Genomic DNA, 22,975 nt, shown 5'->3' with positions numbered 1-22,975 from the left:
AAGGAAAAACACACATGACAGACAAGTGTCCACACAAACACACGCGTGTGCATGCAAACACACACAGACACACAGCTGACAGTGGCAGTGCTGGTGTTGTTATATCTCTAAACATTCAGACACACAGCTGATAGTGCTGGTGTTGTTATATCTGTAAACATTCAGACACACACAGACACACAGCTGACAGTGGCAGTGCTGATGTTATATCTCTAAACATGCAGACACACAGACACACAGCTGACAGTGCTGGTGTTGTTATATCTCTAAACATGCAGACACACAGCTGACAGTGCTGGTGTTGTTATATCTCTAAACACACAGACACACAGCTGACAGTGGCAGTGCTGATGTTATATCTCTAAACATGCAGACACACAGACACACAGCTGACAGTGCTGGTGTTGTTATATCTCTAAACATGCAGACACACAGCTGACAGTGCTGGTGTTGTTATATCTCTAAACATGCAGACACACAGCTGACAGTGCTGGTGTTGTTATATCTCTAAACATGCAGACACACAGCTGATAGTGCTGGTGTTGTTATATCTGTAAACATTCAGACACACACAGACACACAGCTGACAGTGGCAGTGCTGGTGTTGTTATATCTCTAAACATGCAGACACACAGCTGATAGTGCTGGTGTTGTTATATCTGTAAACATTCAGACACATAGACACTCAGCTGACAGTGCTGGTGTTGTTATATCTCTAAACATGCAGACACACAGCTGATAGTGCTGGTGTTGTTATATCTGTAAACATTCAGAGACACACAGACACACAGCTGACAGTGCTGGTGTTGTTATATCTCTAAACATGCAGACACACAGCTGATAGTGCTGATGTTGTTATATCTCTAAACATTCAGACACATAGACACACAGCTGACAGTGGCAGTGCTGGTGTTGTTATATCTCTAAACATGCAGACACACACAGATACACAGCTCCTATCCATCCTCCATGATGATGCTTTGAGGTTCGCCACCAACCATGGGGTTCTTGGGATGTTAGGTTAAATGTTTAAAGAAGGATTTTTAAGCCTTGAGACAATTGAGACATGGATTTGGTATGTGTGCCATTCAAATCTGAGGGGCTGAGTCACTGGCTTACTAGGGCTCTTTCATACTGTCCCTAGGATGGGTGCGTCACTTAAGTGGGTTGAGTCACTGATGTGATCTTCCTGTCTGGGTTGCCCCCCCCCCCCCTTGGGTTGTGCCGTGGCGGAGAACTTTGTGGGCTATACTCGGCCTTGTCTCAGGATGGTAAGTTGGTGGTTGAAGATATCCCTCTAGTGGTACAGGGGCTGTGCTTTGGCAAAGTGGGTGGGGTTATATCCTTCCTGTTTGGCCCTGTCCGGGGGTGTCCTCGGATGGAGCCACAGTGTCTCCTGACCCCTCCTGTCTCAGCCTCCAGTATTTATGCTGCAGTAGTTTATGTGTCGGGGGGCTAGGGTCGGTTTGTTATATCTGGAGTACTTTTCCTGTCCTATCCAGTGTCCTGTGTGAATTTAAGTATGCTCTCTCTAATTCTCTCTTTCTCTCTTTCTCTCTCTCGGATGACCTGAGCCCTAGGACCATGCCTCAGGACTACCTGACATGATGACTCCTTGCTGCCCCTAGTCCACCTGGCCGTGCTGCTGCTCCAGTTTCAACTGTTCTGCCTGTGATTATTATTATTTGACCATGCTGGTCATTTATGAACATTTGAACATCTTGGCCATGTTCTGTTACAATCTCCACCTGGCACAGCCAGAAGAGGACTGGCCACCCCACATAGCCTGGTTCCTCTCTAGGTTTCTTCCTAGGTTTTGGCCTTTCTAGGTAGTTTTTCCTAGCCACCGTGCTTCTACACCTGCATTGCTTGCTGTTTGGGGTTTTAGGCTGGGTTTCTGTTCAGCACTTTGAGATATCAGCTGATGTACGAAGGGCTATATAAATACATTTGATTTGATTTTAAATCAAATTAAATTGTATTTGTCACATGTGCCAAATACAACAGTGAAATGCTTACTTACAAGCCCTTAACCAACAATGCAGTTTTAAGAAAATACCCCCAAAAGAAGTAAGAGATAGAATGACAAATAATTAAAGAGCAGCAGTAAAAATCAATAGTGGGACTATATACAGGGGGTACCGGTACAGAGTCAATGTGTCATTGTGTGTTAGTTTGTTGGTGATGTGGACGCCAAGGAACTTGAAACTCTCAACCTGCTCCACTGCAGCCCCGTCGATGAGAATGGGGGTGTGCTTGGTCCTCTTTTTCCTGTAGTCCACAATAATCTCCTTTGTCTTGCTCACATTGAGGGAGAGGTTGTTGTCCTGGCACCACATGGTCAGGTGTCTGACCTGCTCCTATAGGCTGTCTCATCGTTGTTGGTGATCAGGCCTACCACTGTTGTGTCATCAGCAAACGTAATGATGGTGTTGGAGTCGTGCCTGGCTGTGCAGTCATGAGTGAACAGGGAGCACAGGAGGGGACTGAGCACGCACCCCTGAGGGGCCTCGTGTTGGGGATCAGTGTGGCGGATGTGTTGTTACCTACCCTTACCACCTAGGGGTGGCCCATCAGCAAGTCCAGGATCTAGTTGCAGAGGGAGGTGTTTAGTTCCAGGATCCTTAGTTTATTGATGAGCTTTGAGGGCCCTATGGTGTTGAACGCTGAGTTGTAATCAATGAACAGCATTCTCACATAAGTGTTCCTTTTGTCCAGGTGGGAAAGGACAGTGTGGAGTGTAATATAGATTGCATAATCTGTGGCTCTGTTGGTGCGGTATGCAAATTGGAGTGAGTCTAGATTTTCTGGGATAATGGTGTTGATGTGAGCCATGACAAGCCTTTCAAAGCATTTCATGGCTACAGACGTGAGCATTTCAAAATATTTAATGGCTACAGACAAAAGATTTAACTGCCTTTGAACGGGGTATGGTAGTAGCTGCCATGTGCACTGGTTTGTGTCAAGAACTGCAATGCTGCTGGGTTTTTCACGCTCAATAGTTTCCTGTGTGTATAAAGAATGGTCCACCACCAAAAGGACATCCAGCCAACTTGACACAACTGTGGGAAGCATTGTAGTCAACATGGACCAGCATCCCTGTGGAACACTTTTGACACCTTGTAGAGTCCATGCCCTGCCAAATTAAGGCTTTTCTGAGGGCCAAAGGGGGTGCAACTCAATATTAGGAAGGCGTTTTTTATATCTTGTACACTCAGTGTATAGCAAGATGCAAAAATGTATGATGACATTGTTGATGCATATCTGAAAGTAAAGGTTATTACACAACATATAACATGGAGGGAAAATATAAAAGGAGAAACAAAGGACAAGACAAAGACAGATGAGAGAAGGGAATTGCTGTGAGGTTTTATTAAGAAAAGTATGTTCTAGTTCAAAAATACAGAAAGGAAATGTCCTCTTCATTGAATATCAAATCCAACGACACACAGTAAAAATGTCAATGTAATGGACAATAAAGCTTTTCAATGCTGAATTTGAAACCCATTCAACAGGCCTAATGAAGCATACTTAGATGGCAAATGTTGCCTGTCTCTGGTTCTGTCAGTGGCACATGTTGAACTTGGCAATCAGCCAGTCTGTGAGGGGTTATGTAAATCTGAATTATGGATGATCACTTAAACTTTTATTGGAGTTTGAGGCAGAGGAGAAAAGACGGAGAGTTCCAGTTGAATTAAGCAGCAGGCCATCAGCCCGCCTCAGTGTGTGGTGGGGGATGTGTGTTGTCTGTGACTTTTTGTCCAGGCGTTTGTTTGTCACTTGCGCGCACACACACACAGACAACTCTGTCATCTCCAACATGCCTTGTCTGATGCTGACTCGCTCCCTCAGTTAGGACTTAAAGTAGGAGAACAACTTAAAACCTGAACAGTTATCAAAGGACCTCTAACTGCAGTATCCGGTTACAGACAGCCCAGTCTAAGAACTGTAGCCTTAGTCATGCTAGAGACAGAAGGTGTTGCTCGCTACTGAACTGTATTTCCCATCACAGAGATGTTTCAAGAAAAGTTCATGTAAACTCTTGGTGACCTCCCATTTCCATTTTGATATATTCAGGAATTTGCCAAATTCAAAAGGTCAAAAGTTCGAGTGCAGGTGATAAATTCCAGGAACTAGAGTAACTACTAGGTACATTAGATGACTGCAACATGCAGTTTCATTTACATATTCAACACATGAATGTCCGTGAGTGATTTCAAGGCCTCCGTCTGTTATCTTTGTAATTATCATATCAAATATTGAAGTATAGCATTTGATCTGTACCTCATGTGGCTGTTGCAATACACCAGCCACATGCCCCGGGGAAGTATTGTGCTGTTGAATCAGTTATAGAGGTAGCAGAGACTGTGTGTTGAATCGTCAGACCAATTTATAACCCTGTTTTTGACAGAGACTCATAAACAGTATACAAGTAGCTCTATGGAGAGATGGCCCGCTGCACTGGACACACCAACACACCTTACTATGTGTCAGCAGCAAACATGGACACATTTAGGTTTGATGAAAACGGTAGGAGAAAGTAAATAACAAAGAAATACAGAGGGAGATCAAATCAGACATAAACGGATGTAACAGGACTGGAATGACAAACAGACGAGATTTTTAAAAAGTAAGGGAAAGGAGGATGACAAATAATAGTCTGAATTCACATCACGAACATCAAGAAAGACAAACTACAGGCGGCCATGACTGAGGGGTCCCCAAACTTTTTGAACTGTAACTCAGCGAAAGCTTTGGGTGTTTCATTGTGGCTCATAGAATTATCAAAATCTATGTTTCTAGCCAGGACCCATGCAGCCCCACTGACTGAGGCCACTCACAGCTCCTGAGATCCATACTAAGAACACTTGGGGCTCAATTCCATCAAATCCACATTGCAGTATTTACGCAGTAGCTCTTTCCCCATGGCCAAATAAAATCACAGATGGTTTTGGGTACTGCAAGAACCTATTACCAGGTAGACACCAGAGGAGGCTGGAGAGAAGAGCTATAGGAGGATGGGCTCGTTGTAATGGCTGGAATTGAATAAATGGAATGGAGTCAAACATGTGGTTTCCATATGATGGATGTGTTTGATACTGTTCCATTTACTCCACTCCAGCCATTACAATGAGCCTGTCCTCCTATAGCTCTCTCACCAGCCTCCCCTGGTAGACACACCTCACCAATTGAAGCTTCCAGTTTTCAGAACTAGAAATCTGCGTATCCAGCCAGCTGGGTAGGTTACTTTCTAAATATAATCATTGTAGTTATTAGTTACCTGTCCAAAATTGTAATCAGTAACATCACTTTTGAATTACCCATAAATATAATGTTGCATTTTACTTTATGGGTTGGTTATGTAGGCTTGTTCTAACCCATTGCTTTCTACTACAAATAATAATATGATTAGGCTCTATCTTTACATTTAAAAAAGTCTGTCAGATTTCCAGTCATTACAATTAATTTAATACCTCTTGCTCTTCAAGAAAAATAAATGGAAATATGGGAATATAGATTAGCCAAATTGTTTTACCTGAGAATAACCACAAAACGAAGGAGTTATTACTGATTATGATTTTGTTGTCATGGAGGACTGATTGGGCTAATTGCTTTGAGTTGAAAAATAAATGTTGCTCTCGTCAAATGGCATGCTTTGAGCATTACCGAAAAGTACTGTTTGCATCTAGAAAAAAATGTCTGTTATATGCTACATTGGTTATTGGCCTATTGTTTACTTTTTTTGTTGGTAACACTTTAAATGTTGATCATTTTTGGTGCATGAGGTTAGGCATATGGATACATATTTTTTAATCAGCATGAATTAGATTGAGCAATAAAAACACCACTCGTGGCCTTAAATCAAACTCCTTTTTGACAGTATGGAGTACAATACCATCGAGTTTATAAGGGAGGAACTGCCTCAAACTTTTATTACATAGGCTGGATCCGCACTATATAGCTGTTGCGAGAGCACATTTTTCTCTACTGTCCACTGGTTGAAAAAACAATGATTGATAGGCAGCTTAAACGTCTTCAATTCAACCATTATTGGGTTCAAATCTCTTTCATAGCACACAACCCCGCAGGCCACGCAAGGCGAGGGGGGCACAAGCTTTGGGGCCCCCCAACCCCTCAAAAATAAAAACATGGTTGGAGGTCGGCCCCCCAGATAGCATATCAACACGTCATTAGCCATGAAATGCAAATTCTCACAATTTCAAACTCTCCCTAAAAATCCCACAGGGATGCTGCCCCCTGTTGACTCCAATGCTTGCCACAGTTGTGTCATGTTGGCTAGATGTCCTTTGGGTAGTGGGTCATTCTTGATACACACGGGAAACTGCACGGCCAATCCATTCAAACCCAGCAGTGTTGCAGTTCTTGACACACTCAAACCAGTGCTTCTGGCACCTACTACCATACCCTGTTCAAGGGCACTTCAATATTTTGTCTTGCCCATTCACCCTCTGAATGGCACACACACACAGTCCATGTCTCAATTATCTCAAGACTTCAAAATCCTTCTTTAAACTGTCTCCTCCCCTTCATCTACACTGATTTAAGTGAATTTACCAGTTACCATCAATAAGGGATCATGTCAAGGAAATGTTGTTTCTAATGGCTTGTACACTCAGTGAAGATTTGTGAACACCCACCCACAACCAAAACCAGATCAAACCAAATCAGAGAGTAAAGGTGAAAGATGGCATTTTCACCACAGGTAGTAGACAACATAGTCAATATAGTTACCTAGGAAGGCCAGGACACAGATACTGATGGCAAACGCAGAGCTGAGGCTCAGAGTGTTGTTGTCGTTGTTGTGGTAGAGCGTCAGAGAGACCTCACAGTGGCGCCCACGGTAGCCCTCGGTGCAGTGACACGAGTACTTGGCAGGCGAGTGGGCCACACAGGTGCCGTGGCGACAGGGCCTGCTGACGCACAGCGTGTAGACACACACTTTGCTCGAGTCATTCTCCTTCGTCATGTGACCAGGGGGGCACCTGTGGGGATGCAAATAAGGAAGAGGTTGTCAAGAGTGTGATTCATTCACCTGATCTGGATGGAAATTGGATTGCGTCCTACCTGACAGGTCGCTCCTACCAGGTGGCGTGGCGAGAATCTGTCTCCTCACCACGCGCTCTCACCACTGGTGTCCCCCAGGGCTCTGTTCTAGGCCCTCTCCTATTCTCGCTATACACCAAGTCACTTGGCTCTGTCATAACCTCACATGGTCTCTCCTATCATTGCTATGCAGACGGATCGCATCTCTGCATGTCTGGCAGACATATCAGTGTGGATGACGGATCACCATCAAGCTGAACTTCGGCAAGACGGAGCTGCTCTTCCTCCCCGGGGAAGGACTGCCCGTTCCATGATCTCGCCATCACGGTTGACAACTCCATTGTGTCCTCCTCCCAGAGCGCTAAGAACCTTGGCGTGATCCTGGACAACAAACTGTCGTTCTCAACTAACATAGGCGGTGGCCCGTTCCTGTAGGTTCATGCTCTACAACACGACCCTGCCTCACACAGGAAGCGGCGCAGGTCCTAATCCAGGCACTTGTCATCTCCCGTCTGGATTACTGCAACTCGCTGTTGGCTGGGCTCCCTGCCTGTGCCATTAAACCCCTACAACTCATCCAGAACGCCGCAGCCCGTCTAGTGTTCAACCTTCCCAAGTTCTCTCACGTCACCCCGCTCCTCCGCTCTCTCCACTGGCTTCCAGTTGAAGCTCGCATGCTACAAGACCATGGTGCTTGCCACGGAGCTGTGAGGGGAACGGCACCTCAGTACCTGGCTCAGGCCCTACACCCAAATAAGGGAAGTTCATCCACCTCTGGCCTTCGCCTCCCTACCACTGAGGAAGTACAGTTCCCGTCAGCTGTCAAAACTGTTCGCTGCTCTGGCTCCCCAATGGTGGAACAAACTCCCTCATTCGGAGTCAATCACCACCTTCCGGAGACACCTGAAACCCCACCTCTTTAAGGAATACCTAGGATAGGATAAAGTAATCCTTCTCACCCCCTCCCCCCTTAAAATATTTAGATGCACTATTGTAAAGTGGTTGTTCCACTGGATGTCATAAGGTGAATGCACCAATTTGTAAGTCGCTCTGGATAAGAGCGTCTGCTAAATGACTTAAATGTAAATGTAAATGTAAAGGAAATAACTTGTAGTTATAAGGGATAGGAATAGCCGTCCTGGCACTGTGAAACTCTCAGCCAGGTCACCCGTGATACAAGTCAGTATTCAATGTGGAAACTGGCTACTAAGTATCCCGAGTGGACATCCCATGGTGATGAAAGGCCTCAGAGATGTTTCACATGCTCTGATCCCAGCTAGGGATGACAGGAAACACTGGAGTCCAGGGGAGTTTAAAGACGCTGCAGCCTAGACACTCCCTGTCACTACGGTTAGCTTTATTTACTCAGGTTGGCACACCGCAAGGATTCTCTAAAGAGATGAGTCATTGCAGGGGGGGGGGTGTTGGCTAAGTGCGTTGTTAGGCCATGTGTCGATACTGATAGGATCTAAAGAAAACAGCCCTGTTCTTGAATAAGTATTCTCCATCCAAATCTTACCTTAACAATAGAATTATTCCACAAAACTGATGACGATATATTACCCACCTACGGCTGCAAATAGGCTATTGAGGCAGCTTATTACTCGTACCCAATAATTATGTACGAAATCATAGATTGGGCACATCATTGCGCACATGTTGTCACACATCATGAAACACTTTGAGGCAAAAAAATTCAGACATTTTTTATCCTTCACTTGTTTGTAACAATAGCAAATACATTGGAAACATTTTATTTTTAGTTAACTTTGTTCTGAGTTTATAGGCAACCACAGACAGGCAGATTATCAGTCAGACATCTTGATTATCTGTTTAGCCAAGATTTTCAGTGAATAAAGTGATGTTAACGATGCACTTTGGCTATATGGTCTTGAACGAAGGCTTTGGGAAACACCTTGGCTACCAAAGATACATCGTTAGAAGGTTATGACGATGATCTTAATGCTGCGAAAGCTTTGGAAATTGTATTTGTCATATAATTCTGAATCAACATGTGTAGACTAACAGTGAATTGTTTACTTAAGGGCCCTTCCCAATAATGCAGAGATTAAATACACAGAGTAATGATAACTTGGCTATATAGTATATTGACACCCTTACATGGACACCCTTCCAAATGAGTGGATTTGGCTATTTCAGCCGCACCCCATGTTGACAGGTGTATAAAATCGAGCACACAGCCACGCAATCTCTATTCATCAACATTGGCAGTAGAATGTCCTTACTTGAAGAGCTCAGTGACTTTCAATGTGGCACCGTCATAGGATGCCAACTTTCCAACAAGTCAGTTAGTCAAATTTCTTAGCTGCTAGAGCTACCCCTGTCTACTGTTATTTTGAAGTGGAAACATCTAGGATCAACAACAGCTCAGCCACGAAGTGGTAGGCCACACAAGCACACAGAACGTAACCGCCTAGGGCTGAAGTGTGTAGTGCATAGAAATAGTCTGTCTTCAGTTACAACACTCACTACGAGTTCCAAACTGCCTCTGGAAGCAACGTCAGCTATTCATTGGGAGCTTCATGAAATGGGTTTCCATGGCCGAGCAGCCGTACACAAGCCTGAGATCACCATGCGCAATGTCAAGCGTCGGCTGGAGTGGTGTAAAGCTTGCTGCATTGTACTTAGGAGCAGTGGAAATACGTTATCTGGAGTGATGACTCATGCTTCACCATCTGGCAGTCCAACGTACAAATCTGGGTTCGGCGAATGCCAGGAGAGCGCTACCTGCCCGAATGCATAGTGCCAACTGTAAAGTTTGGTGGAGGAGGAATAATGGTCTGGGGCTGTTTTTCATGGTTTGGGTTAGGCCCTTTAGTTCTGGTGAAGGGAAATCTTAACACTACAGCATACAATGACATTCTAGACAATGCTGTGCTTCCAACTTTGTGGCAACAGTTTGGGAAAGGCCCCTTTCCTGTTTCAGCATGACAATGCTCCCGTGCACAAAGCAAGATCCATACAAAAATTGTTTGTCGAGATCGGCAAAGAAGAACTTGACTGGCCTGCACAGAGTCCTGACCTCAACCCCATCAAACACCTTTGGGATGAATTAGAATGCCGACTGTGAGTCAGGCCTAATCGCCCAACATCAGTGCCTGACCTCAGTAATGCTCGTGACTGAATGAATGTCTCTGCAGCAATGTTCCAACATCTAGTGGAAAACCTTTCCAGAAGAGTGAAGGCTGTTATAGCATCAAAAAGGGGACCAAGGCCATATTAATGCCCATGATTTTGGAATGAGAGGTTCATCGAAGAGGTGTCCACATACTTTTAGTCATGTAGTGTATATACATATAGGTAGGGATAAAGTGACTAGGCAACAGGATAGATAATTAACAGAAACAGAAGCGTATGTGATAAGTCAAATTAGTTTGTGCGAAATGGGTCAATTCAGATAGTTAATAGCTACCTGGACCAACTATTTAGCAGTATTATGCCTTGGGGTAGAAGCTGTTCAGGGTCATGTCAGTTCCAGACTCTGTGCATCGGTACCTCTTGCCATGCTGTAGCAGAGAGAACAGTCAGACTTGGGCGGCTTTGACAATTTCTAGGGACTTCCTCTGACACCGCCTGGTATAGAAGTCCTGGATGGCAGGGAGCTCGACCCCAGTGATGTACTGGGCTGTACGCACTATCCTCCGCAGCGTCTTATGGTCAGATGCCAAGCAGTTGCATACCAAGCGGTGGTGCAGCCAGTCAAGATGCTCTCAATGGTGCAGCCTCATGGGGAGTAATGTGCAATGTCGTGCCCTCTTCATGACTGTGTTGGTGTGTTTGGACCATGATAATTCCTTACTGATGTGGACACAGAGGAACTTGAAGCTTGACCTGCTTCACTACAGCCCCGTCGATGTGTATGGGACTGTGCTCAGCCCTCCATTTCCTGTAATCCATGATCAGCTCCTTTGTCTTGCCGACGTTGTGGGAGAGGTTGTTGTCCTGGCACCACACTTCCAGTTCTCTGACCTCTTCCTTGTAGTCTCATAGTCATCGGTAATCAGGCCTACCACTGTTTGTCGTCAGCAAACTTAATAATGGTGTTGGTGTGGTACGTGGCCACGCATTCATGGATGAAAAGGGAGTACAGGAGGGGACTAAGCACGCACCCCTGATGGTCCCCCGTGTTGAGCGTCAGCGTGGTGGATGTGCTGTTGCCTATCCTCACCACCTGGGGTGGCCCGTCAGGAAGTTCTGAAACAATCCAGAGAGAGGGTCCTCTGTTTCATCCCAGGGTCCTTAGTTTAGTGTTGAGCTTGGAGGGGACTATGGTTTTGAACGGTGAGCTCTAGTAAATGAACAGCATTCTCATGTAGGTCTTCCTTTTGTCCACATGGGGAAGGGCACTGTGTGCGTCACCTGTGGATCTCTTGGGGCAGTATGCGAATTGGAGTGTGTCCAGGGTATCTTGGATGATGCTATTGATATAAGCCATGACCACTGATCAGCATTTCAAAGCATTTCATGGCTACAGACGTGAGTGCTATGGGATGATAGTCATTTAGACAGGTTACCTTGGGTGCAGGGACTATAGGGGTCTGCTTGAAAGATGTAGGTAATACAGACTGGGTCAGTGAGCAGTTGAAAATGTCAGTGAAGACACTTGCGAGCTGGTCTGCGCCTGCTCTGAGTAGGCATCCCAGTAATCCGTCTGGCCCTGCGGCATTGTGAATGTTATGTTAACCTGTGTTCATGTCTTATTCACATCGGCTACAGAGAGCTTGATCAAACAGTTGTCCAGAACAGCTGGTGCTCTCATGCATGGTTCAGTGTTGCTAGCCTCGAAGCAAGCATAAGAGCTATTTAGCTCTTCTGGTAGGCCAGCGTCACTGTACAAGTCACGGTTGGGTTTCCTGTTATGATCCATGATAGTTTGCAAGCCCTGCCACATCTGACGAGCATCAGAGCCGGTGTAGTAGGATTCGATCTTGGTCCTTATTAATGAAGCCGGTGACTGATGTGGTAAACTCTTCAATGCCATCGGATGAATCTTGTGAATCCCGGAACATATTCCAGTCTGGTCATCGGACCACTTTCATGTTGAGCGCGTCACTGGTATTTCCTATTTTAAGTTTTTACTGGTATGCGGGAATCAGGAGGATTCAGATGGTCAGATTTGCCAAATGGATGGTGAGGGAGAGTTTTATATGCGTCTCTGTGTGTGGAGTAAAGGTGATCTAGAGTTTTTTTTGCCTCTAGTGGCACAGGTGATATGCTGGTAGGAATTAGGTCAAGCGGATTTCTGTCTTGTCAGTTGTCCTGCAAATCGGCCTCTATAGCACCGTCTCTTTCTTATTTGAGTGTCAGGGATTTCAGCCTGGTTCAGGATAATCAATATGTCTTTCTCCTCCAACTCATTGAAGTAGAAGTCCTTGTCCAAATCGAGGTTATTGACAGCTGATGTCCAGAAGCTTTTTTCAGTCATAGGAAACGATGGTGGAAACATTATGTTTCAAAACAGATAAGATCAGAGCAAAAAAAGACACAAAATAGCAGAATTGGTCAGGGGCCCAAAAACAGCCGCTATTCCCTTCAACTCCATTACAACGCCATTATAGCTTATAGCCTAGGGCCCAGAGCTTTTCCTGACAAGATTCCTTGCAATCATTTATGTACCTGCACTCGTGTTTCCTCCAGAGGTCCACACATATGAAGGGGGGATAGCACTGGTGTTTCCTGCAGGCGTCTGAGGGGCAACCTGGGGAGACCCCCTGGGATGTGACCACCTGGAGGCCCTTGGACCCCACGGAGGGCTGCTTTGCCATGGGCATGGGCCTCCCGTTCAGCCTCAGGTCTCGCAGACACCCTGATGGAAAAACACAGAGAGGGAAAGAGAGATGAGACACAGCAACATAGTGACATTCAGAGACATACACACTAGGCTTGAGGCAAAACCTTTAAAGTAAGTTTCATGAAGTGATGGAAACACACACACACACACACACACACACACACACACACACACACACACACACACACACACACACACACACACACACACACACACACACACACACACACACACACACACACACACACACACACACACACACACACACACACACACACACACACACACACATATAGCCCAGGGCTTAGCTGTCAGTGCAGCCCTTTGTTTCAGAGGATATTTACTTTGTTTGGTTGTCTCGCCATCCTCTGGGAAGGATGTGTAACACATCATTTATACTGACACCTCCCTGCTCCTGAATCATTTATACAGACACCTCCCTGCTCCTGAATCATTTATACTGACACCTCCCTGCCCCTGAATCATTTATACAGACACCTCCCTGCTCCTGAATAATTTATAATGACACATCCCTGCTCCCGAATCATTTATACAGACACCTCCCTGCTTCTGAATCATTTATACAGACACCTCCCTGCTCCTGAATCATTTATACTGACACCTCCCTGCCCCTGAATCATTTATACAGACACCTCCCTGCTGCTGAATCATTTATACAGACACCTCCCTGCTCCTGAATCATTTATACAGACACCTCCCTGCTCCTGAATCATTTATACTGACACCTCCCTGCCCCTGAATCATTTATACAGACACCTCCCTGCTGCTGAATCATTTATACAGACATCTCCCTGCTCCTGAATAATTTATAATGACACATCCCTGCTCCCGAATCATTTATACAGACACCTCCCTGCTTCTGAATCATTTATACAGACACCTCCCTGCTCCTGAATCATTTATACTGACACCTCCCTGCCCCTGAATCATTTATACAGACACCTCCCTGCTGCTGAATCATTTATACAGACACCTCCCTGCTCCTGAATCATTTATACAGACACCTCCCTGCTCCTGAATCATTTATACAGACACCTCCCTGCTCCTGAATCATATATACAGACACCTCCCTGCTGCTGAATCATTTATACAGACACCTCCCTGCTCCTGAATCATTTATACTGACACCTCCCTGCTCCTGAATCATTTATACAGACACCTCCCTGCTCCCGAATCATTTATACAGACACCTCCCTGCTTCTGAATCATTTATACAGACACCTCCCTGCTCCTGAATCATTTATACAGACACCTCCCTGCTGCTGAATCATTTATACAGACACCTCCCTGCTGCTGAATCATTTATACAGACACCTCCCTGCTCCTGAATCATATATACAGACTCATTCCTGCTCCTGAATCAAGTCCTTCACACTTCATCTGCCTCCCAAATCCATAGCCTTCCTCCTCAGAGTCTAGATCTAAAACCATTTGAGATAGGAAGGCGGTGGTAGCTAATGAATCATTAGATCATTAGATCATTAGAGTGATTTAGAAGTGTGAAACACAATGGTGCATCAGTCTTGTGTTGCCAATCACATACAGGTAATACATGATTTTATACCACTTTCGTCCAATCATTTATCTTCCCTCGTGATCCTCTGGCAGTAACAACTAGTGGGAAGTTAGGCGGATAATATTAGTGGTCAGTACCAGGGGGCAGTACCAGATGGCAGTACCAGCACCATACCTAGGAAGCTGTGGTTGTTTCCTGAAGGGAATGAGTTTCCCAGCATCACCACTGTTTGATCGATGACTATCTCCTGACTCTGCCCAGGAGCGGCTGTGACCTCTTGCCTCCCGCCGCCACCATCCAATCGAAGGGTGAACTCTTTGCCATGTCGATCCAGCTCCACCTCGTGCCATTCTCCGTTGTCAAGGCGCTGGAAGGGCAGGGTGAGGTTGTAGAGTCTGTCACCCAGGTTGTAAAAGACAGCCAGTAGCCCCTGAAACACCTGAAATATACAGTGCATATCAATCAATTAAAATGAATCAAAATCGCTGTAAAAATCACAGATCGCACCATTAAAATGTCAAACGTTCAATTAAGATCATTGTATTTAATATTTAAACTTTACAAAACTGACACGAACATTACTTGAAACCGCTGAGATCCCGCTAATGGGATCGATATGACAACAGCCAGTGAAAGTGCAGGGCGCCAAATAAAAAAAAACAGAAATCCCATAATTAAAAATCCTCAAACATACAAGTATTTTACACCATTTTATAGATACACTTCTTGTTAATCCCACCACAGTGTCCAATTTCTAAAGGCTTTACGACGAAAGCAAATCAAACTATTATATTAGGTCAGAGCCAAGTCACAGAAAAACACAGCCATTTTTCTAGCCAAAGAGAGGAGTCACAAAAATAAGAAATAGAGATAAATGAATCACTTACCTTTGATGATCTTCATCAGACGACACTCAAAGGTCTTCATGTTTCACAATACATGTATGTTTTGTTCGATAAAGTTCATATTTATATAAAAAAATCTCAGTATACATTGGCGCATTACATTCAGTAGTTCCAAAACATCCAGGGATTTTGCAGAGAGCCACATCAATATACAGAAATACTCATAATAAACATTGATTAAAGATACAACAATTATGCACGGAATTATAGATACACTTCTCCTTAATGCAACTGCTGTGTCAGATTTCGAAAAAGCACACGATGCTATAATCTGAGTACAGCGCTCAGAGGCCAAAACAACCCAAACAGATATCCGCCATGTTGTGTAGTCAACAGAAGTAAGAAATAGCATTATAAATATTCACTTACTTTTGATGATCTTCATCAGAATGCACTCCCAGGAATCCCAGTTCCACAATAAATGTTTGTTTTGTTCGATAATGTCCATCATTTATGTCCAAATACTTCCTTTTTGTTCACGCGTTAAGCCCAGTAATCCAAATCCATGACGCGCAATCACTAGGTGCTTGCGTTACAGTCCGTAGAAACATGTCAAACGATGTATAGAATCAATCTTTAGGATGATTTTAACATAAATCTTCAATAATGTTCCAACCGGAGATTTCCTTTGTCTTCAGAAATGCAATGGCGTGGCCAGCTTGTGGCTCTCTGGCAGACCTCTGACTCATTCCCCTCTCATTCGCCCCCACCTCACAGTAGAAGCATCAAACAAGGTTCTAAAGACTGTTGACATCTAGTGGAAGCCTTAGGAAGTGCAATTTGACCCCATAGACACTGTGTATTCGATAGGGAATTAGTTGAAAAACTACAAACCTCAGATTTCCCACTTCCTGGTTGGATATTTTCTCAGGTTTTTGCCTGCCATATGAGTTCTGTAATACCCACAGACATCATTCAAACAGTTTTACAAACTTCAGAGTGTTTTCTATCCAAATCTACTAATACTATGCATATACTGGGCCTGAGTAGCAGACAGTTTACTCTGGGCACCTACTCAATACTGCCCCCTGCAATAACAATCTATAAGGAGAATTTCACAGACAACAATTATCCACAGCAGCTAAGGCTGAACAAACATTCTGGGCTGGAGATGGGGCTGGGAGAGGCTGCTGCCTGCTATAACTGCAGCTTGTACTTGTGTGTCCATCGCTTAATTGGAAACCGTGGTGCTGTGATAATTAAATACTGTGTTTTAATGTATGCAGCATGACAGCCCAGATTGTTTTTTGAACTATTGCTCCCTCAGCATGGTCATAAGAGGATAATGCCAACATTCTATTCCCCCTGCCACACTACGAACCGATTAACTATCTATCAAGCCCCTTCCACCCCCCCCCTCTTGACAGCAGATATATAGGCTCCCAACAATGCATCTAATTGCTTGCAGTCCACACAGCCTAGGCAACCATATGACAATGAGCCCAATTAATCCCAACGTTATACAGAATCCGGCCATAAAACCTCCAGCAATACATTTTCAGCATCGCTTAGAAGTACAAACACTTCACTACAAAGTAAAAACTGTCATTGTTTTCACAAGTAAACCTTTTTCTATTTTAATTTTAAAACACTTCATATAAGCATTCATTTCCACCTTTTTGCTAACACTCAACAGAATAATGGGTTGGAAAACACTTTCACGGGTCTCATTATGTGAACATAAAGATAACATGTTTTTGTCATTGAATATGGCTCCTTGACTCACCTATTACTGCTCTTTGGACCCTATGATCACTAGGCTACACAGCTGATGCCCCCTGGACTGTTTCAATAACAAGGTACCTCATGTTGTTTATCTGTTGACCCCAGCTTCAAACTCAGGTCCTGTGTGTACCTAACTGACCCGCTCTGCCCATTCATCGCCATTTACCCGTTGTTGTCTTAGCTCTCCATATCAACACATGTGATTGCTTTATGCCTCTCTCTAATGTCAATATGCCTTTTCTACTGCTGTCTTGGCTAGTTCTTATTGTTTTATTCCACTGTAGAGCCCTCAGTCCTGCTCAAAATACCTTAGGTAGCTCTTTTGTCCCACCCCACACACATGCGGAGACCTCACCTGGCTTAACTGGTGCCTCCAGAGACGAAACCTCTCTCATCGTCACTCAACACCTAGGTTTACCTCCACTGTACTCACATCCTACCATACCCTTGTCTGTACATTATGCCCTGAATCTATTCTACCACGCCCAGAAATCTGCTCATTTTACTCTCTGTTTCCAACGCACTAGACAACCAGCTCGTATAGCCTTTAGCCGTACCCTTATCCTACTCCTCCTCTGTTCCTCTGGTGATGTAGAGGTTAATCCAGGCCCTGTAGCCCCCAGTACCACACCTATTCCCCAGGCACTGTCAATTGTTGACTTCTATAACCGTAAAAGGCTTGGTGTCATGCATGTTAATATCAGAAGCCTCCTCCCTAAGTTTGTTTCATTCACTGCTTTAGCACACTCTGCCAACCCTGATGTCCTAGCCGTGTCTGAACCCTGGCTTAGGAAGGCCACCAAAAATTCTGAAATTTCCATCCCCATCTAGAACATTTTATGCCAAGATAGAACTGCCAAAGGGGGCGGAGTTGCAATCTACTGCAGGAATAGTCTGCAGAGTTCTGTCATGCTATCCAGGTCTGTGCCCAAACAGTTTGAGCTTCTACCTTTAAAAATACACCTTTCCAGAAATAAGTCTCTCACTGTTGCCGCTTTTTATAGACCCCCCTCAGCCCCCAGCTGTGCCCTGGACACCATATGTGAATTGATTGGCCCCCATCTATCTTCAGATTTCGTACTCTTAGGTGACCTAAACTGGGATATGCTTATCACCCCGGCCAACCTACAATCTAAGCTAGATGCTTAGGTACAAGGTACAACCAGATACAACCCTAAATCCGAAAACACAGGCACCTTCATTGATATCATCCTGACCAACCTGCCCTCTAAATACACCTCTGCTGTCTACAACCAGGATCTCAGTGATCACTGTCTCATTGCCTGCATCCGTAATGGGTCCATGGTCAAATGACCACCCATCATTACTGTCAAACGCTCCCTAAAACACTTCAGCGAGCAGGCCTTTCTAATCGACCTGGCCCGGGTATCCTGGAAGGATATTGACCTCATCCCGTCAGTAGAGGATGTCTGGTTATTCTTTCAAAGTGCTTTCCTCGCCATCTTAATTAAATAAGCATGCCCAATTCAAAAAATGTAGAACTAAGAACAGATATAGCCCTTAAGTTTGGAGTGAACTGACTGCCCTTGACCAGCACAAAAACATCCTGTGGCGTACTGCATTCGCATCGAATAGCCCCCGCGATATGCAACTTTTCAGGGAAGTTATGAACCAAAATACACAGTCAGTTAGGAAAGCAAAGCCTAGCTTTTTCAAACAGAAATTTGCATCCTGTAGCACAAATTCAAAAAAGTTATGGGACACTGTAAAGTCCATGGAGAATAAGAGCACCTCCTCCCAGCTTCCCACTGCACTGAGGCTAAGAAACACTGTTATCACCGATAAATCTATGATAATCGTGAATTTCAATAAGCATTTTTCTATGGCTGGCCATGCCTTCCAACTGGCTACCCCTACCCCGGCCAACAGCACTGCAACCCCGCCCCACAGCAACTTGCCCAAGACCCCCCCCCCCCCCCCCCCGCAATTGTTGCAACCGCTATTACTAGCCTGTTCAACCTCTCTTTCGTATCGTCTGAGATCCCTAAAGATTGGAAAGCTGCCGTGGTCATCCCATCTTCGACGGGGGGAGACACTCTAGACCCAAACTGTTACAGACCTATATCTTGGTTTCTCAAATGACTGCCTCGCCTGGTTCACTAACTACTTCTCAGAGTTCAGTGTGTCAAATTGGAGGGCCTGTTGTCCGGAACTCTGGAAGTCTCTATGGGGGTGCCACAGGGTTCAATTCTCGGGTCGACTCTTTTCTCTGAATACATCAATGTCACTCTTGCTGATGGTGATTCTCTGATCCACCTCTACGCAGACCCCATTCTGTATACTTCTGGCCCTTCTTTGGACACTGTATTAACAAAACTCCAGACAAGCTTCAATGGCATACAACACTCCTTCTGTGGCCTCCAACTGCTCTTAAATGCTAGTAAATGCATGCTCTTTAACCAATCGCCCGCACCCGCCCGCCTGACCAGCATCACAACTCTGGATGGTTCTGACTTAGAATATGTGGACAACTACAAATACCTAGGTGTCTGGTTAGACTGTAAACTCTCCTTCCAGACTCACATTAATCATATCCAAGCCAAAATAAAATCTAGAATCGGCTTCCTATTTTGCAACAAAGCCTCCTTCACTCATGCTGCCAAACATACCCTCGTAAAACTGACTATCCTACAAAACCTTGACTTTGGCGATGTCATTTACAAAATAGCCTCCAACACTCTACTCAGCAAATTGGATGTAGTCCATCACAGTGCCGTCCGTTTTGTCACCAAAGCCCCATATACTACATACCACTGCGTAGTATATGCTATCGTTGGCTGGCCCTCGCTTCATATTCGTCGCCAAACCCACTGGCTCCAGGTCATCTATAAGTCTTCGTTAGGTAAAGCCTCGCCTTATCTCAGCTCACTGGTCACCATAGCAACACCCACCCGTAGCACACGCTCCAGCAGGTATATTTCACTGGTCACCCCCAAAGCCAATTGCCTTCGGCCACCTCTCCTTCTAGTTCTCTGCTGCCAATGACTAGAACGAATTGCAAATATCACTGAAGCTGGAGCCATATCTCCCTCACTAACTTTAAGCATCAGCTGTCAGAGCAGCTTACCGATCACTGCGCCTGAACACAGCCCATCTGTAAATAGCCCAGTGTCATGACGTTGTCCTCTTTGGGTCCAGCAAGCCCCATCCCCCTCTCCCTGCCTCCTACAACTAGGCTACTGTGATGAGAGAGGTGGTAAATTCCTGGAAGAGATGGTCTCCTCATGGCCACAGTATAGAAACAGAGTGAAGTTTCATAGAGAACAAAGGAATTTCTTCCACCTCACAGAACTTGAGGTCCGAACAACATTTATGTTCCGGAGAAGGTATAAAAGATCAGTGAAGAATCCAGCTATGAACTGGTCCGTTTGTTACAACTTGGTAAAACTCACGGGAGACGGTGCGGCCACATTACCATAATGCTGTTTATATAATAGCCTCAGATATGAGGTTTACATCTAATTGTTGTATAAGATGAATGAGTGAGGATGATACTGTTTGTAAAATTGTGTAATGTGATTTTGAACTGTTTAATGAAGGAAACTCCAATTCCCTTTTGAGTTTAACTAAATCAGAGGACCGCCCATGAGCCCAGTTAGGGTTAGGCATACTGGGACAGGCCCTTTTCTGCAACTCCTGAATAAAACCCCAACTTTGAGAAATTCTCAACAGACCATGTTTTTCTCCATTACGAGAGGACAAAGGTTGCAGACCATTTCTGAATCTTTTAACCATACCATGTGGTTAAACTCTTAGACTATCGATGCCGACTGCATAAGAACAAGTCTTTGATATTAATTACTAGTCTGCAGCTTGGAATTCAGTATCATTGAACGTGAAGAACGACAACTGCCGAAACATCCATTCTACAACAACATGAATGAATGTCACTCTGAACTACCCACGACAGAGAGAGAGAGAGAGAGAGGACGGAAACTCTCCAACAGAAACTAACTTTTCAGCAGAGATCCCGACGACACACCTAGTGTAAATATATATATTGATTGCAGTTGTTCCTGAATGAGTGAGCGTTCATGTGCAAAGGATTAGCATTTCAATTGTTATAATTATCAACTGTGCATTGTCTTCTCAGTCAAGCCCCACTTCCCTTTTGTACAACAAGCCGCCATGCCGGTTTAGCCCACTAGGGCACATTCCCCTATCATTTCTTGTTGCCATTTTTACATTGTTTGTTTGTTTATGCATTTCTGTGAATTACTTAGTTAGTAAATACATTATTTAAGACAATTGATGTATGGATGACTCATAGTGAAGACTGGGTTTGTGCAGATAACCAACAATTTACGACGTTTGGAATGAGACTAACGTGAGGTAAAGTAAATAATTCATTAATTCGAAGACTAATTGATCAGATATAAAATATCTGAAAAGTTATATTAGGTAACTTTGTAATCTGAATATTTTCCTTGGTGCCCCAACTTCCTAGTTAATTACAGTTACATGATTAATCAGTTTAATCACGTAATACTAATTACAGAGAATCTTTGATAAAAACTAAAAGTCTTCATTTAATGATAGTAAATGACACCACCCAACTACTTCATCCCCATACTGTTATTTATTTTTGCTCTTTTCCACCCCAGTATTTCTACTTGCACATCATCATCTGCACATCTATCACTCAAGTGTTAACGCTAAATTGTCATTATTTCGCCACTACGGCCTATTTATTGCCTTACCTCCCTAATCTTACGACACTTGCACACACTATATATAGATTTGTCTATTGTGTTATTGACTGTACGTTTATCCCATGTGTAACTCTGTGTTTGTGTCGCACTTCTTTGCTTTATCTTGGCCAGGTCGCAGTTGCAAATGAGAACTTGTTCTGGACTGGCCTACCTGGTGAAATAAAGGTGAAATACAAAACAAGAGGTGAAAAAGGTTTCCGAGGCTTTTATGCAGCAGCCCCCAGTAACCTTGTGAATGTCTTGTTATTCATTCGCTCCCTCCTCCCATGCGCTCCCTCCTCCCTCTCCATCCCTTCCTACCCATCAGAGCAAACAAGAGATGCTGAGGTTCTGAGAGACTTGTTGTCTGGATCCACACTCAAGTGTCTCTTGGGGGGGTCTGAGACAGCTTCAGACAGAGTAGCTTGCTTTCGGACAAAAAAAACGAGCGTTTTATACAGCTCGCTGACTCCATTCTGAAAGATTGTTCACAGAGGTACCTTATATAACCTACTTACATTTGCTGCTGAGATCATACAGAGCCCCAATCCGTTCCTCAGTTTCTTTGTGCTGGTATGTATGGGGCTGGTGGGGAGAAAAGGCTAGAGGGGGGTTGCTACTTCACTGACTCAGACACTCAGACGGGGGCTATAGAAGTGCGACTGCATGCTGGTGCTCTCTCTGACACTTGCTCTGTCAACCTGGTTTGTCACGAGGAAGCTACAGTAGGATGAAAGTGGAAACAGCTGACCTGTGTGGGTAGGTGTTCTTGAGTGACAGATGCTAGCCGAGCAGTCTTCTACCTGGTGCTGTGGACACACTGTCACTCAAAGAGGCCAGAGGCTCCTTTAACCCTAACATCATATTTCCACAGAAATGGTATTCACACTCAGAAATGGTATTCACACTCAGAAATTGTGCTCTATTTTCCTGGTTAAGCCAGACAGAGAAGAGCCTTGTGAAGTAGAAAACACTATAGGTAAGCTAGGTTGATTGTATATGCCACTTCATATTTTCCAGTTCAAATTGGGTGCACAAGTCTAGCAATACGCTGAAAAAGTCCCCTATAAGAGCTTGAAGAAGAAAATACAGAATTGGACCTTTCCACTTAGGAAAGCTCTTACATCCAACTAATAACAGCTACCCACTTCCCTAGACCCTAATACGGAAGGATGTGCTTAAAACTAGACAGACAATAAAATAATCCTGAATGCTGTGC

The 22,975-nt window shown here is 44.5% G+C and overlaps 1 protein-coding gene across 1 annotated transcript in view; it reads right to left on the bottom strand.

The window, feature by feature from the left end:
• Positions 1 to 22,975, bottom strand: part of LOC123990241 (neural-cadherin-like) — a 163,424-nt gene that overhangs the window by 4,885 nt on the left and 135,564 nt on the right. The window contains 3 exon segments of the mRNA XM_046290823.1: positions 6,754 to 7,004; positions 12,703 to 12,892; positions 14,589 to 14,853. Of these exon segments, the coding sequence (XP_046146779.1) occupies positions 6,754 to 7,004; positions 12,703 to 12,892; positions 14,589 to 14,853 (706 nt within the window).

This window comes from Oncorhynchus gorbuscha, linkage group LG02, assembly GCF_021184085.1.
Source record: "Oncorhynchus gorbuscha isolate QuinsamMale2020 ecotype Even-year linkage group LG02, OgorEven_v1.0, whole genome shotgun sequence".
NCBI classification, from domain to species: Eukaryota; Metazoa; Chordata; class Actinopteri; order Salmoniformes; family Salmonidae; genus Oncorhynchus; species Oncorhynchus gorbuscha.
This window is presented reverse-complemented; position numbering and strand designations above follow the sequence as displayed.